Source organism: Dunckerocampus dactyliophorus, chromosome 9, assembly GCF_027744805.1.
Source record: "Dunckerocampus dactyliophorus isolate RoL2022-P2 chromosome 9, RoL_Ddac_1.1, whole genome shotgun sequence".
NCBI lineage: Eukaryota > Metazoa > Chordata > Actinopteri > Syngnathiformes > Syngnathidae > Dunckerocampus > Dunckerocampus dactyliophorus.
Window position 1 is genome coordinate 9,929,254 of NC_072827.1, and position 18,414 is coordinate 9,947,667.

Sequence of the window (18,414 nt, forward strand, 5' to 3'; positions counted from 1 at the left end):
ATTGTCACCATGTCAATGGTGTTTAAGCATGCATTAGTGTCCACATGTCAGCAGCCACACTTAACATGATGAACAACAGATACTATTTGTATGTCATTTCAACTTGTATCGTAATTGCCATACTACGCTACATGGGAGGAGTATGGCTGTTGATGAAATACTGTTCTATGTTATCTTACCAAGCTCAAATATCTCATAATTAGGCTTTATCATCTCTAAAGGTGGACTTTTTGATACACTTCTTACTGGATTGAGTCACTCGTCACAAAGAGCCTGCGCAGAAACTCGCACATGCGCAACGAGCTTGGCGACCAACATGTAGTTGCTTGGCGAGCACCCGTTAGTCAGTGAAACTCGAGTGTTTGTGGAGCAGTTGTGATGCAGCTCGAGCCGGAAGGGGTAAGGGGAGTGGATTTGAGACAAGTGAAGTGAAACTAGAAGTTTCATCAAGTACTTGTGAGTCATTGACACTCAAGTCCTTGTCAGAGTGAAACTCGAGTCTTCGTTGAGCACCCGTGAGTGAGTGAAAATCAAGATGTGCAAGAGTACACCTGTGTGTCAGTGAAACGTGAGTCTTCATTGCGCACTCGTGATGGAGCACGGGCAGGAAGGGGAAAGGAAAGTTGACTTGAGACAAATTAAACTTCAGTCTTCGTCGAGTACCTGTGAGTCAGTGAACTCAAGTGTTTGTCGGACAGAAACTATGGTCTTCGTTGATCACCCATGAGGCAGTGCAAATAGAGTGCTCGTCGAGAACTTGTGAGTCAGTGAAACTCGAGTCTTTGTCAGAGTAAAACCCGAGTCTTTGTTGAGCACCATTCAGTCAAAAAAAATAATAATTTCAAGCACCAATGAGTCACTGAAACTCAAGTCTTCATAGAGAACCCGAGAGCGAGTGAAACTTGAGTCTTTGTTGAGCATCCGTGAGTTAGTAAAATCAAGTTTTCTTCAAGCATCCATGAGTCAGTGAAACTAGAGTCTCTGTCGAGAGCCTGGTAGTCAGTGAAACTCGAGTCTTCGCCCAGCACCAGTGAGTCAGTGAAAAGCGAGCCTTCGTTGAGTACCAGTGAGTTGAGTGAAACTCAAGTCTTTGTGGGGGACCCATGACTCATTGAAACTCGAGTCTTCGTGAAGCACCCATGAGTCAGTGAAACTCTAGTTTTCATCGAGTACCTGTGAGTCAGTCAAATTTCAGTTTTCGTCAGGCACCTGTGAGTCAGTAAAACTCAAGTCTTCATAGAGCACCCGTGATGCAGCTCGGGCAGGAAGTGGAAAGGAAAGCTGATCTGAGAGAAGTGAAGTGAAACTTGAGTCTTCTTCAAGTATGTGTGAGTCAGTGAAACTCGAGTCTTTCTCAGATTGAAACTCAAGTCTTTTTGAGCACCCGTGAGCCAACGAACCTCGAGTCTTCGTCAAGCACCCGTGAGGCAGTGAAACCTGAGACTTCGTTGAGTACTTGTGAGTCACTGAAACTCAAGTCTTTGTCTGAGTGAAACCTGAGTCTTTGTTGAGCACGCATAAGTCAGTGAAACTCAAGTGTTCTTCAAGGACCTTTGAGTCAGTGAAACTCCCGTCTTTATTAAGCACCACTGAATTAGTGAAACTCGAGCTTTTGTCGAGCACGCATGGGTCAGTGAAACTAGAGTTTAATTGAGCACCCCCGAGTCAGTGAAACACGAGTCTTGGTCGAGCACCCGTGAGTCCGTAAAACTAGAGTCTTAGTCTATTACCTGTGAGTCAGTGAAACGTGAGTTTTTGTGATGAGTTTTGAACAATTTGTTCATGACTCGCACATCTTTCATGTCTGAAACAAATAGACCATACCATATCACTGAAAAACCTGTATTGGCCTATATGGTATTTATATAGATATAAATATTTTGGCCTCTATTGTGCAAGTAGTCAACTATATTTAACTACTTGACCTACACTGGATTTGGATTGGTTTTATGAAACAAAAATGTGAAAAATAACAAAGTGGTACCTGCTTTGTTTCAGATTTCTGTATACGGCCCTTGATGGGAAAAGTTTGGACACCCCTGCTGCAAGCCAAGAGTGCATGGAACTTTACTGTATTTACTGCATAGACTGCAAAACTCTTCCCTTCAGTGAGTCAAGGCCCTTCCCAAGTGGGCGTGTGTCACAGTCCAGCCCTCTCTCACTCCCACTTACTACCCAAAAAAAGAGCGAGAGAGGGAAAGAGGGCGAGAGAAATGCAAACAGCCAATCAGATGAGGTCTGAAGTCTTGACAGGAGTTTTTCACTGCGCTCCAGTGTCACAAGTTTTTGGTCTACTTTGTGGCCCAGGGTGGTGCACAGCTGGAGGCGCATTGTGTGTATTCAAGCAGGACGGCATGGCCATTGTATGTGCCAATATATGGAGGCTAGGATGAGGAGGGGGACACAACCAGCCTGAAGCCCCTGTCAGCGGTGTCCAGTGATTGTCTCCCTCTTCTCTCTCGCTATGAGCTGCCTGGATGTGATGTACCACCAAAGCTATGGAGCACACCTCCTGCCCGCAGAAGCTTACAGGTCCACTTATTACAACCACCATCACCAGCAACAACAGGTGAGTTTACTTTCTTTCCTGGGGTGACATCTGGAACTTACTAACTAGAGCACCATGGAGAGCACAAGCCTCCTCCATAGGCTTTGTCACTCATGAAAGTTGCAAAAACATCAGATTTTGATGTTAAAACGCGGTGGAGTTTCATCAAGAGCCAGAATTTCTTCCACAAAAAATGGAGGATGTCATACGTTGTCCGGTCCGAGATCAGCTACATAAGCATCTGAAAAAGTTGAACAGGATTTTGCGTGATAGATTTAAATACGCTCAATATGCAAATTGGATCAGATTCATAACAAACAGCTTATGACTTTGCATACACTACAAATTTAGTTAAAATAAGATTCAAATGGACATACTATAACATTTGAAGGATTTCCATTTTTATGTGTTTACAAATATTATTATTATTATTATGTTTCATTATTATTATTATTTTCTCAGCACATGTTGTTTCATTATTGCTGGTTCATTCACCAGGATAGAAACAGAGTTATGATTATTATATTAAATATTATATTATATTATTATATTAAACAGTATATTGTATTATTGTTTTTTTTATATTATATAAAAAAATAAGCAAATGTCGGACTTTGACTGGAAAAATTTATTATTTCCATGTGTAAATCAGTCGGTAATGGACACAGGACAATGTTACTGCTCTTGTATACGCTTTAAAAAGTACATTGTTATGAAGGTAATGCCGGCGTCCTCACTACCTCCGTCAAGGCTTCTGACCATCCACTGGACGGGAAATTGGCTCCAGCCAAACCAAATTCTTTGGAATAAATGTGAATTTGTAGTGTATCCCCCGGTAGATCTTGCGTTCATGCTTTCATTTCACCTTTCAGAGGAGGCTGAGTGCTCACACTAAGATGCACAACTGCTCAAACCATCAGCAAGCCGGAGGAAGAGTACTACCGTCCAGAGATCAAGGTCTTCGGCACGGTCATGGAACCGAATCTGGATGTGTATCGATACCTGACTTGGAGCTGAAAGACGGAACTCAACCAGCCGAAGCGGAGTACCTTAACTCCCGGTGTATATTGTTTACGTACTTCCAAGGAGACATCGGCGATGTGGTAGATGAACACTTCTCTCGGGCGCTCAGTCAGTCCGCTGGACTTCACAGAGAGACAAAGCCAATTCGTATGAGTCAGCCGTCTGTTTCGAGTAATACCCACACATGGAAAGGTAAAAGGAGGTAGTGTAATTGTTGAAGGACTTGTACTAGATTTAACGTATGTCTGTTTCAGATGGCGAGTCACTCCCGGAGGGTCAGAACTGCTCAGTTTGGAACAACACTTATCCATCCCATCCCACGACTTGCCTCCCTTCTGTGTCGGTCCACCCAGAATTCTCCTCCAGTCCCATTTCCCTCAACCACGCTGATGGAGGTCTGTGGGCTGGCCATGTGCTCTCCCAGGCCAGCCTCCAACCCTTGGCTACTCTCACCGACAGCTGGACCTACAGCCTGAACCCCCAAAACACAAGCGGCTACCCCAACGTCCATGACGTCTACCACCCTCACCCCCACATCCACGCTCGGCACCACCACCATCACCACCACCACCCTATGTTCCATTCGTATCCAAGTCATGGCGCAGCGTTAGATTCAAGGTTCAGTCCTCTTCTCCTGCCGGGTGTGAGGAACCAGAGCCAGCCCTCAGCCAGTGCCGGAAGTTCCCCACATAGCGAGGGTGCAAAGACTGAGCTGGAGGCGAGTAATACTAGCCCAGTCACGGCTTCATCTGTCTCCTGGACCCCCTCCCCCCTCCATGGATCCTTGGAATTGTATGATTCAGGTAGGTGGCGCAAAACCGTCCCACACATAACATATTAGAGAAGAAGTAATCCTGATCCTCTCTTATTCTTTCTCTGCAGTTCATGAACAGACCAAAGCTAAATCATCCGTTTGGTTCTAGCCCTTGACATGGACTCTATGACGCTGGTGACAAAGTACATGATGGATGCTCCGACTACTGCTCCTGCCTGTTTCTTCCATCTTTGTAGGCTATTTTTGTCCAGAATCAAGATTTTGTCTGTGCTGCAATTCTGGTCCAATTCTTGTAATGATAGCTTTTGAGTTTCTAAGTTGCTCATCAAATTCAACCCTCCAAGGCTCCAAATGCCACAAATAATTGAACATCTTAATTGAGTTGAACCTGTTCAGAGCCTTTCTGATCATGATTCTGTTTGTGGCCCCATTTCAGTCTTTAAAAAATCGTAGTGTTTGATTTTTTAAGTTGCTCATCAAATTCAATCCTCTAAGGCTCCAAATGCCTAGAATTATTGAAAGTCTTAATTGACTCACCTTTCAGACAAAGCTTTTCTGATAATTTGGCATTATTATTATTATTATTATTATTATGTTATGTTACTATGTCAAAGTGGTTCTGTTTCAAGAACTTTTGCTTTTAAATAATGTACAGTTTTGCATTTCTAAGTGTTGTGTTTGGGCTGGATGCTACATTTGATTTTTTTTCCAAAAGGGAAGTGTGTGTTGTATATTTTGATACTGTATGTTGTACTGTAAGTAATAAATTATGAAGTTCTATATGCAAATTAAGCCATTTTTGTGGACCTTGCAAATGTGTGTTTATGAGTTAAATGTGTTCAGTGAGTTACATCCGATAGACCAGTAGTCACTTCAAGGAAAGTTAAATAGCCTTTATAATATTGCGGATTCAGCAACCCAGTTTTCATGTTTTTACTTAAAAAGCTCCAGGATCAACATCAAGCCTATACTTTAAGCAAGTGGTTTACAATTATTTTCTGTCTCCCTCCCCCCAGGGGACAGATTTTTTCTCTAGTCCCTCCCCTAATTGAAATACTATTGAGAACCTGATAATATTAATTTATTGATCTGTACAAACCACTGTAGTATATGAATTGCTGGCTACCAGAATGCTGTATGAAGTCACCTGATTATCCAAACAGATGAATAAAACTAGCTGAGACAGCTTCTGCAACAGCATAAAACAATTTCCAAGTTTACTCACGGGTCCTCCTGACACCTGACCGCGCCCATCATCCATCCTGGTAGGCTTGCCACACTATTTGAGAAAAAAACGCTTTAAACCATGGTTTATACAATCACATATAATCTTGCACACTGTGAAAAATGACTGAGAGAATGTAGTATTGATTGATTATTTGACAAAAGACTATTGATTAATTAGTTTACTAAGCTATTCATAACCAATATTGAAGTCAAATGGTATGCATTTATACTAAATTCTTACTGAAAAAATAACCTTTGACCAGCGGGAGCAGAGGAAATAGGTTGCATTCCACACATAGATAAACATAAGATACCATAAACAGGTTGGTTGCCTTTCCTCACGCACAAACATGCACATGAAATCACACACAGACCGTCCAGCAAACGTCAAGAATGCATTTTGTCCTGTCTGGACAGGAAGTTTGCTGGGCATGGCAGACACAGACACGCAATTGGACCAGTTAGCTGTTTTGTTCCTTCTGTATTATTACTCCTGCGAGAATTGTGAGCATAAAAAACGCAAATAGGATGAGGACAGTGGATGAGATTTTAATGAGTATGTCGAAAGAATACTCTAAAAAGGCATTTTAGACTGCGTTTGTTGGCGTAACCAGCAGCAGCATGAGTGCTCAGATCAGTTGGTATGATCAACAGTAGCAGCCCACAAACATTCCACTTCCCTTTGCCCCCGTCAGCGCTTCTCCATCTTCATTACACAGCAGCACTTCAGATCTGGAATAAATCACAAGCAGGAGGTCCGAGTGGAACAAGGTAGCTTGGAACACAGTAGATCCTAGCTTTGTGTTGTGGTTCTAGTACGGGACCACAGGTGAATGGCGAAAAACTGCGATTAATTGATACTCCCATAAAAATGTGTAATTTTGACACAAAGTACATTATACATTACACAGTGTATAATGTAAGATGATCCAGGAACAGATAGAATCAGAGTCACAGTGTAGCCGTTAGCCTGGTTGGCAGGCTAGCGCTAGAGGCTAGCAGGCTAGAAAAGGTGTTTCTTCAAGCCACGTCTACGTAATCCATACTGCTTGCCTGTTGTAATTCCTGTAACGACTTAGTATCACGTATTAACTACATGCTTTGAGGATGGATTAACAGCCGAGACTAGTACTTCTGTAGCCAAACAAAGTTTTGCTCACAGCACACAATTATGGTGCGTTCAAAGTGTGAAATCTCAACGCTTGACAAAAACACATTGTCAGTGAAGCATACAGACATTAACAAGTAAAAAATTGTGGGATCTTTTAACAGTGGTACATGCATTCTGTACATTTTATTTGGATTATCGCGTATTTATGAATTATTACCGACTTATGGTTAAGGAGTTGTGTTTTCTGCGGGGATCTACTGTATATGTATATGCAAGACATACCTGTACTAGGATTGTGATCTCTGATACTTAAAACATGGAAACACTCAACAACGTTAACATTCTCACAAAACAGGAACACATTTTGTCATTAAAACAGAAAAACAAGGCAGATTTTGCAGCAGAATTTGTTTTTTCTCCCAAAGCTCCTAATTATCATGAGCATGTATTGTGCATCAGCATGTCGAGTACTTAAATGCAAACAGACATCCCACTGGCAGCCTTGGAGAAACACTGCAGGCACTTCCACTGCAGGAAAAACTTCTCAAAAAGTAAATTCCAATTGCCTATGAATCCCAAAAGGGGTAAGTGTTTTAAAATGAATTGGAGTTTAAAGTAGTTATTCTGGGGGGTTTTCAGATTCCTTATACTCCTAGCAATGTGTAGAATGAAATTAAAATACACGTACTTGAGTAAATGTACTTTTACAAGCATGTGCTGTATGTGCTCCCATCTGAGCTCTCATCTGTTTTTTTGGAAGGATTGCCTCTTTTGTATCCAATATCCTTCATTTCAGTACTGCATCATTGTATTGGATTTTAAAGGAAGAGGAAAAATAATTAGATTATATTCTCCTTTTTGCCGAGCCCCATTTCTGCCCTTGTTGAGTTCCGACGGGGATTCCGGTGATTGCTGCCCTTTCTGAGCTTCCATTAACAAACAACCCTCCCCACCCCACCCCCCACACACAAATATAATATTTGATAAGAATGAAAAAATTAATAGATGTCCTCCTTAAGTGAGACAGCACTACACAGGACGAAATTGAATGAGGATGTTGTCATTGATGATATTATGGACTGGTTAAAGGAGACCTATTATACTCTTTTTCAGGCCTTTGTATTGAGTTCTCTGCATCTCTTCCTGCAGTGTTTCCTTGGGTTTCCTGCCTCCCACCAAAACGGTCTGTATAATTTACTCCACCCCGGCCCTACTCGAGGCACGCCCACTCCGCTGTGATTGGTCACACTCCCAAGCGCTTCGAGGACTTCCGGACAACTGCTGAACCCTTCTTGTCTGATTACTTACACAAAATAAACACCGTTAAGACACGGATAAATTGTTACTTACAGCTTGCTCTTCTGACTCTTCAACACGACCAAGTAACGTTGGAAAGGCGTCGGACTTCAGCAACAGGCAAATGGTCCAGCTTTGTATTGGCCCGTGTTCACAAAACAGTACGGTGTGAAGTTCCGTTGGCATTGTTTAACACAATAATACAACATGTAACTACATTTATAGGTCATAAAAAAGGCAAAGCATAATAGGTCCCTTTTAAGAATTGTCCCTTGCAGTGTCGCAGTTTGATTATCACTCCCTTGCTATATTGCATTGTGCATTAATCAATAATGATCACTCACAAACTCCACACAGAAATGCCCAACAGAGATTCGAACCCAGGTCTTCCCCATCTCCTGACTGTGTGGCCAACATGCTAACCACTAGACCACCATGCGGTTCCACTAGGAACATATCAGCAATATTGACACAAATCATTGAGACATTACCTTACATTACCTTACCTTAACACTGCATGAAGTCAGCCATGGCATGTCCAACGTGACAGAGTGAAAAAAAGTTATCTTCCCATCCCGTGTGGAAGTGGTAAGTTTTTTGCTACTTAAGTTTAGAAGAAATAAATTTGAGGCTAACTGGTTAGCTCGGGAGCTAGCGGCCATCTCGAGTCCCTGCAGCATAAGAGTTCCAATGTGGTGTAAACAGTGAAGAAATGAGTGATGACTGTAAAAGTGACTATAGGGGCGTTATTTCATGTCTACAGGGCTCTAATAATCTCATAATGTAATTCATAAAGAGGTTTTCTATGCTCTTACTGAAAATATTCAATTTCTTAACATTGAATCCTATATCGTGGAAATTCATTTACTGTATATGGCAGGGGCGTCAAACTGCATTGCCGCATTGTTATGATTACTCTCAACTCAGAAACCATATAAATGTATATGTACTTTATGTATTTATTTATCCCACAGCGGGGAAATGTATCATCACCTCAGGATATTACACATTTCATTATCAGCATTTTCATTTTCTTTGTATTGCTTTACCAACAAACTTACATAGGAATCATAAGTCAAGGTGCCAAGCAGACATTTGAGTATACAACTATTGTATAATTCATTTTAAATAGGGTTTGACAACAACAGCAAACCAGAAACTGCATTCAGTACAAACTGTCAAAATTGACAGGACAAATACATTCAGCAAAAATGTTATTTTTATTTTATTTTATTATATTTGATTTAATATAATAAAAATATATTTGAACATGTTTAAAAATAAATAAAATTATTATTAATAATAATAATTAAAATATATCAAATGTTTTTAAATACTAAAAATAATTTTTTAAAATACAATGAAAAAAAAGTGTTTTATTTTTTTACATGAAGACTTTCATGGGCCACGTAAAATGAAATGGCGGGCTGAATCTGGCCCCCAGGCCTTGAATTTGACATCTGTAATATTTGGTGGGGTCGAATTTTTATTTAATTTTGTCTTTTTTGTTTTGTTTTTTCCAAAGTTAGGCATTTTTCAACATAAGTTGTTAATAATTTACAATAATAATACATGTACAGCATAAATGTATCACTGTTAAGAAAATCCCACAATGTTTCCAAGTTTACGTCTTTATGCTTGACTTGGCACTTGACACAGCGTTGACACTTTGTTTGGCGGTCCTTGAATGCACCATAGCTGCTGTGGATGCAAACGTTTGTTTGGCTATGGAAACGGTACCTTTGATTCTTCAAGATGTGTGTGAGCATATTTAGGGCTTAACCCTGGATTGTGTCATGAGTGAACAATGGCAATTGAAGAGAGAAGGGGAGGGTTCTGGAGCTCAATGTAATTTAATAACTACAACAGTCACCTTTATTGCAATTGTACACAGCAATTTCAGTAGCTCAGGTGTGGATATCGTCACCACTGCCACTATGGGAGGGTTGCCAGCCATGATTGAATGCATGTCTTTGCAGCCTATGCGCAAAACTACCAGTCGTGTTGTGATAGCAGGGAGAGCAGCGTTCTCCTCTGTTCCATTCAGTAGGTTCTTGCTGTCAGCTCCACTCTGGGTAATGTTCCAGTAACCGCGGAGGCCAGTACATAGCTGTCATTCCTCTGCTCACTCAAAGCACATTTAGCAAGCAACACCTGTTTCCCCCTGCTCCGCTCGCTCTCAAGCCGGGCCTGTCCTCCATTTCGACAAGCAGGAATTTACTTCATGAAAGCTGTTGTTGTGGAAAAGACAAATCAACAACAGGAAGCAGTGTGACGAAGGGGCTGCATAAACAAGAGTATATTTAGTGTTCTGTCAGGGATGTACTGAACTGCGATCACTTTTAACCTAAATTATTTTCAGTGCGTGAGTGCCGCTTCGAACAAACTGAAATGCAAAAATATCGTTGCAAAGAAATGATGGACGCAAACAGCACGCTTCATTCCTACCATACTGACCCTTTTAAAGTATCTCAGCATGTTGTATTAGGCCTCACATGAAAAGAATATCTCTTGAACAAGTTCCAATGGTGAAAAAATAACTTGGAAACCCTGGAAATGAAATACAGTAATGACAGAAATAACCTCTCTTCTGTATTAGAAAAAAAATGGCCTGTAAGAAAATAACAGGTCTCTTTTCAAGTCTTACTGGACAAATAGATTACTAAAAAAAATACAAACTTAGCTGTATTAGCAAATCCTTATGGTCCAATGAAAAACAATGAAAACACTCCAACACTTTCTAAAAAAAACTACAACAACAAAAAACGCAGGCAAGGACATGAAAACATCACAAGTCTTGAGAAAACAGGTCGTTTAGCGCTCCTATATTAGATAATACAGTATATTGACAATGTTAAAACATTCCTATTTAGTAGTATTTATGTCATGATTTAAATGAGTTATTAGTTATCTAATTATATTTTCTATTTATGAACACACTCAATATCATTACATTTTTTCAGGGGTCAGCACAGAGCGTCTATCACGTGCTTGATTTGGTTTAGTTTTTTTAAGCTGGATGCGACCTTCCCATTTTTCATGCTTGAAAGCAGCACTTGGACATGCCAGGAAATGAACAAATGCCGCTTGCAAGCAAGGCGGCAATGTCGACCATTACGCTACCAAGGAAAGGTAAGATGATAAATTTTCCCATAAATAGATATAAAATTAAACACAAATATTTTTATATTATAGGCAAACTGAAAAAACCCTCTGGTGATAAACCATTGGAAAGGAACACAAATACAACATTAGGGAATCCCTTGCTCAGCCACCTGCTTGTCAGTCATTGTGTCAGGCCCAATGTGACCCTCTACCTGCTGCTCCCATGCGGCCTGTAGTGACCATACCGCACATACCGCAGCCTCACAGGCACATTCCTGGACCATTCACTCACTTGTTGGCTTTGTTTTGTTTGTACTTTGGAGCTGTCACTGAGATAATGTTTCCTATGAGAATGAAATGAACTAAAAGGATGGTTTCCTCAGATGAACGACGGAATCGAGCCAGCAGGATGCACGTGGAGAAACAACAAATGCTGGATTGTTCCTATGAGGTTGTTTTGAAAAACCTTAATAGGACGTCATATGAGTGCTTCTGCTATTGTTTTGAAATCATCTCCGTGCTTCCATTGACAAAAGTGCCTTTATGTCTTATTTTCATTCACAGCCCTGCAAAGTAGAGGAGACCAAACAAAGTATATCATTTCTATACAGGATAATATTTGCAAATACATACAACAAAACCTCAGTTATCATTATTAATTTGCTACAAAGCATTAAATGAAATTATTTAATTTTAACAATTTACAAAAATCCAGGCAATTTTTCCCACAGGAGATAATGTAAATCCAATTAGCACGTTCCAAACACCCCAAAAAATGAACAGATAATACATTTTACAGCGAATAATTATAGTTTTACGTGCAGAAATCAATGCAAAAATATTGGAAATGCCGAACTCGCATCTTATTATACTTTACTATATTTAGCGGTCGCACTCAATTCAAAATGCACGGACAGTGACTCAGCAATGTGCAGGAGGCTTTGTTTGGGCAAAAGGACTAGTTACTTACATGCAATAGTGTGCAAAGACACCGTGCACAAAGACACAGACACTAAAAGTTTTGGTAATTTTTTTTATGCCAAAAACCAAATCATACAAACCTGGGGTGTACTAAAATCGAGGTTTGACTGTGTAAATAATGTTCTACTTTATATATCTTGAATTGTTCTTTTTTCACCCTATCACCCTATGTTTGGTCCAAAAGTGGCATCTGTATGCAGTGGCAGCCATGGACTTGAATGCAAGGGAATGTCGTTGCGGTAGGAAGTCACTGTAGCTCAGTGTGTGTGTGCATGTGTGCGTGTAAGCAGAGAGTGTAATCTGAGGGATAACATGAAGCTTATCCAGCTGATCTCCCAACCTCCCCGGGTTCTGACAGGTTGACATCCATCATTCTTCACACTAACTTTGCCTAATTGGCAGGTAATTCCTTGCTCCCCTGCCAACCTTCTACTGTCTCCCCATTGTTATTGCATCAGGGCCCAACCGTCCAAGGCTTTCTCCACTAATGTAACCAGGCACCCTGTGGCCGGAGAGACCCCCTCCTCAGCGGGGCGTCTTGTCCAGGGACAGCGGCTCTGTGGGTTCTGTCACTGTAAGCTGGGGAAGCCAAGTTGGGAACTTCCTTTGTGGCGATGACCCCCATGTGGGGAAGCTCTCCACAAGGCTGACAGGAGCGCCGGCCCAAAATGAATGGGCCTTCCCTGGATGCCCACCCATCAAACACTTGTACCTCCTGTCAAAGATAAATGTTTGCACTTTTATCTGTGAACAAAATCAACAAAAAATACTAATTTCAGCGTTACAGTACGTATTCCCTCATTTATCGAGGTTAATTGCTTCCAGACTCGACTGTGATAGGTCGATTTTCTTGAAGTAGGATGCCTTTATAAATGGAATATTTTTATAGTTAAAGCATAGAGTTTTTAGGGTTAGGGTTGGGGGCCCTAGGGTTAGGAGCTCTCTAGACATGAAATAACACCCCTATAGTCACTTTTACGCTTGTATTACCCAATATAGTAGACTCGATAACAGAAAATAAGACATAAGACTTAAATAAGACATAAAATAGATGCACATGTTAGGATTGGAAGAGTTTCTCGTTATATTTTTCTGGACTATTGTCTCTTTGATATCCTATTGGCTATTTGGCTATTGGCATCAATGTAACCTAGTGACCAATATATACTGTAGTATATACAATGCCTTATATTTGTATTTTCATTCATTTCAACATATTTATGCTTGAAAATGCTTAATTTAGGCCAATAATACATAAGATTTGATTAAATATGCATCGTTTTTTTTGCTAATAACAGGCTGCAGTCAACCACAAAGCGATTACTTATTAATGAATTAAAAATTCATGAATTAAAAACCCGTGAACTGCAAAGTTGAGAGGGACGACTGTAATCCATTCCAAAAACCGACACGTAAACATTTTTCCCAAAAGAAACAATGCGAAACCTCAAATTCCCCTGTCACATCAGCGCACGGAGGAATGCTAGAAAGGAGGAAGAAAGGAGATAGAGCTGCTCATCGTTCTGTGTGTGTTCTGTGAACAAATAAACCACACACACACACACACACAATAAAGATGATGAAGGATTGCCTGGTTGGACTCTGTCTATAGTGTCCCAACTCTAAAAGAACCACTATCCATTTTTCACAGAGCCGTAGTGACCAGTGCATGGATGCTTTGTTTGAGCACTGCTTAACGGATTTGCAGCATTGATTTTCATCTAAAACCAAATCCTATGAAAACCGGGGCGTACAAAAACCTGCTATGAATAGCATGGATGCTTTTAATTGTGAACCTTTCATCACGGTTGCACATCTGGGAACAGTTAAACATTCCAAGCTTCCTCGGACTTTCTCTCATGTTACAGTGGCACACATTCCATCCTCACCGAAACCCTCATTCTGCCTTGACAGTGATTGACAAGCGCTGGCGACGCCATTCTGCAAAGTCAGACACAAGACATATGGGCGTCCCTCCCTCCTGTCACGTCTGCCTTCCCATGAGTCTTTTGTGGACGAGGTGGAGGTGGCAGGAGCAGTCAGGAGCACGTCAGAGCAAACAGGAAGGAGCTAACATACCGGCCGTCTGCCTCTCTCACACAGACGGCTTCCTTCTCGGCTATAGGAAACAACCCTCCGACACTCTCGCTGTGGACCCCCCTGTGAGTGTGTTTGTGTGTGTGAGAGCTGTCATTGTCAGACTTCCAGTAAGCAGGGAGCTTTGCTTTGGGTCCCACCCCCTTCACAGGTGACTCTCACTGGGGCTCCATGCTGGAAAAGCTAGCATTCCAAGCTGGAGGATCCTATCATGAAAGTATGAATTATTTAATCTGTTCGGGCTCGTGACCCTGAATACGACAGGCATTATAGAAAATGGATGACTGGATTATAATGGGAATTAGTTTTTTTTAGCAAGGTCATACTTTCTGCCCTGTAAAAGCCAAATGCTAGCATTTATATTTTCCCAACATAATAGAGCAGTATGGTGAAAAGTATTTGGACACCTGGCCATAAAACATACAAGCCTTCCTTCTTCTTCATTTCCTACTTTAAGTTTTTAGAGTGGATTACATTTGTGTCCATTCATCCAGAGCACGGCTGTCCAACATGCGGCCCGGGGGCCATATCCGGCATGCGGCTTTTTTTTTATTGGCCCGCAGCACATTCTAAAAATAGAACATTTTTAAAAATCAACAGCAAAAATGGAAAAATCGGAAGTAATTTACCTAGAAAAAAGTGAAAATATGAAGAGAAAAAAGTTGTATTCTAACAACAAAATGTACTAATTCGTAAGAATAATGTTGCAATATTAAGAGGTAAAATAACGTCATTTTAGCAGCATAAACCAGAAATAGTCGTTATTTTTTTAAGTCCTAATTTTATGAAAAACAAACAAAACAACAAATAAAGTTGTAATTTTGGGGAAATTAGGTTGCAGAAAAGGTCCTAATGTTATGAGAATAAAGTCAAAATATTATGGGAATAAAGTCATAATTGCGAGAAGAAAATTTCCAAGTACAAAGTTGAAATAGTCGTAAAATTAAAAAAAAAAAAAAAACCCAACAGCAGAAATGGTAAAATGCAGCTATATTTGTACGGGAATAAACTTAAATATTAAGAGAAAAAAGTGTTGTTCTAACCAGGAAAAGGCTAAGAAGAAGAAAGTATATTGAAGAATAAACTCGTAATATTATGACAAAAAAATAATAAAATTTTAGTAGCGTAGAGTTGAAATATTAAAAAAAAGTATATATTTTTTATGTTGTGATATTATGAGAGAGAAACAAAACAAAATAAAATAATGTTATCATTTTTGGAAAATCAGGTTGGGGAAAAAGCTTTAATATTATAGGAATAAAGTGACACTCTGGCCAAAGTCAGCTGGGATAGGCTCCAGCATACCCCCGCAGCCCTGGGAGTATGCCATTTACATATTTCACTGGAAAGGGGAAGCGTTCCCATACAGTACAACTCCTGTCCCTCACTTAGTGTGTGCCGTGCAGGAAATCGGTATGTGCCCAGTACCGCACCAAATGTTCTGTCTGATTACAAATACATCCCTCGATCTGGAAGATGTGGTTTGGGTTGTTAACATGTTGGAAAACAACAGTTTCTCGATAGGATGGGCTTTAGAATGTGACAATACATGTTGGAATTGATGTTTTTCCTCACTGAACCACATCTCCCCAGTGCCTGCAGCACTCATGCAGCCCTAGACCATGACATTACCATTGACTGTTGTGCAAAACACAATTATCCAATCCAGAACCCTTCCCTTCTCCCTTACAACTGCCATTGTTCACTCGCGACACAACACAGATTTAAGCCCTAACGCCTGATGCCTCACACACTTATTAAACACATTGAAAGTATAAAATGTATAGCTACTCACCACTAATGAATGATAATGTAAGATGAGCCATGAACAGATGGAATTGGAGTCACAGTATAAAGCATAAAGACATAAACATGTATAGACTGTGGGCTTTCAAACAGTCGTACACGAAGGCCGTACATTTTACCTGTATTATCATGTATTTGTACATTTTTGTACAAACCTATGATGCCTCGGGTGTGTTTTCTGCCAAAAAACTGCAATTTTTGTGGATTTTTTTGTATGTTTTAATCATTTTTTGACCACAAAATTATGAATTTGTTTGGTTGTGAATGCTGACTCGTGAATGAGTGCTGTACAAGCTGTGCACTGACTACTCTAAAGCATATCCATTTCATTTCTATAGTATTGTCTTTTGAGAAGATACACTCAAACCAAATGGTGAACGTTGTTGTCACTTTTATGCGGTATAGTTCTGATTATGAAAGGTTTTTATTCTCGCTAGTTTTGGGAACAATTGTAATTTTCTAAATATGAAAAAAAAAATGCATGAATACAAATATTACTGATAATATGCCACTGTATTTATATGGAACTGATGAGCACAGCTATACTGTAAATACCATAAGAACAGATGTAAGTGTGTGTGTGTGTGTGTGTGTGTGTGCGTGTTGGAGTGCCATGAGGAATGTGTGTGTGTGATACCGAGGCTCGGCCCTCACACTACAATAGTGTCTTTGACAAGTGGTTGAAGAGAAGGCTTTGTTTGGTAATACCACACAGTGTTGTGAATGCCCGGCATAGCTGCCATTCCTCTCTCTATGCCCTCAACCGTGCTGCTGGTTTATCAGGGATTCCTCTCTTTTCCATCTGCCTACGCACACCCCTCAGTGTGTGTGTGTGTGTGTGTGTAACTGCATGTGGAAGTGAGGGAAAAGGCTTGTGAGGCAGTGCTGCTCACATTACGGAAGATGCAAATGAGCTCAAGAGGAGAACTGACCCTTTGTTACATGACATACTAAAGCATTGCTTCTAAAAGGAGTGTTTGTTTTTAAATGAAAACCATAAAAACTATTCTGTTTTGTGTTTTTGAGAGAAAAAGCCCCCGCAATGTTTGTGTTATCTTTCTCGTTTGCGATGAATGAGTTTGGCATTCTTGGCTTGGGACTAAAAACCTTTTGGTGGACGTGTTTCAGAATGTATTCTGTATACAGTCGTCCCTCGTTTACAGCGATTCATTAGTTCCAGACCAGACCAAGATAAATGGTTTTCCGCGATATTGGATTCGATGTTAATAAATGTTAATAAATGATATTTTCGGGAGCATCGAAAACCTGTTGATGATTTTCTAAATATGTTTTTTAACATTATTAGAGCCCTGTAGATATGAAACAACACCCCTATAGTCACCTTCACACTCCTATTAATCATTGTTTACATCACATTGAAGCCAAAAACTCATGTCGGACAAGCCATGGCTGACTTCATGCAGCGTCAAGGTAATGTAATGTAAGGTAATGTGTCAATGCTTTGTGTCATTACTGCCACCTAGTGACCAGAATACTACATATCACTTGTATTCCAATATGTTTTGAGTAAAAATAGATCATAGACGGAGGTACGGCTGTAGTCACATTTTTATTACAAGAGAACAAAAAGTCAGTGAATTAGTTCACTCAAGAAAAACGCAGCACTTTTGTTTTTGCTCCCATCTCTCATGTGCTCACCTCAAAGACGTAAAAACATTTTTTATGTCCACAAAAGTCCTATTTCTCTCCAATATTGCTCACAAATTTGTCTACTTCTGTTTCTGTGAGCATTCATAATGAATCCACCTCGCAGGTGTGGCATTTCAAGATACTGATTAGACAGAATAATTAACCTTACGCTGGCCACAATAAAAGGCCGCTCCAAAATGTGCAGTTTTACTGTATTGCAGGGGTCCAAAACAGCTTGTATACAGCTTGTAAAACATCACTGTTATCATCCAACAGTTACCATCCACCCTGAAATAATTCACCAAATGCTGCTGTGTGGTGTATATTGTATTCAGCAACACATAAAGACCTAAAACATTTGTGCAAACCCTGGAATAAAACTATCTTCAACGCCAGTCTTAGGTATAGAAAGTCTCCCAGTAACAGATGAGTTGTCAAGGACACACTGACCTCTTAGGCTAGTGAGCAGCTGTGACAGCTGATTGACCAACAAAATGTACTAATAGAATACAAGAAAACAAACGTAGGAAGATGTCATTGAAGCAGTGGCTGGAGAACATGCAATGACTCAGACGGGATGTTCTTGAGTTCATACTTTCCATGAATCCTCCTCTTGTTTATCTCTGTTGCATTGTGAACTTATCTTTTATGAAAATCATCATTCATCCTTCTCCCCTGCTGGAATCACACTGGCGCCCAACGAAGAATGTGGCATTCATAAACCAAAACACACTAATCTCTCATTTATCACAGTTAATTGGGTCCAGACCCAACAGTGATAAGCGAATTTCCACA

General features: G+C 40.3%; 1 protein-coding gene across 1 annotated transcript; it reads left to right on the top strand.

Annotated features, from left to right (window-relative positions):
• The first annotated feature begins 560 nt into the window (after positions 1–560).
• On the top strand, positions 561–5,079 carry vgll3 (vestigial-like family member 3). Its single transcript, XM_054787356.1, has 4 exons — positions 561–2,569; positions 3,421–3,763; positions 3,826–4,374; positions 4,454–5,079. Exons 1-4 carry the CDS (start codon positions 2,465–2,467, stop codon positions 4,492–4,494), a joined length of 1,038 nt encoding a protein of 345 aa, XP_054643331.1. The 5' UTR covers positions 561–2,464; the 3' UTR covers positions 4,495–5,079.
• The last annotated feature ends 13,335 nt before the right edge of the window (positions 5,080–18,414 follow it).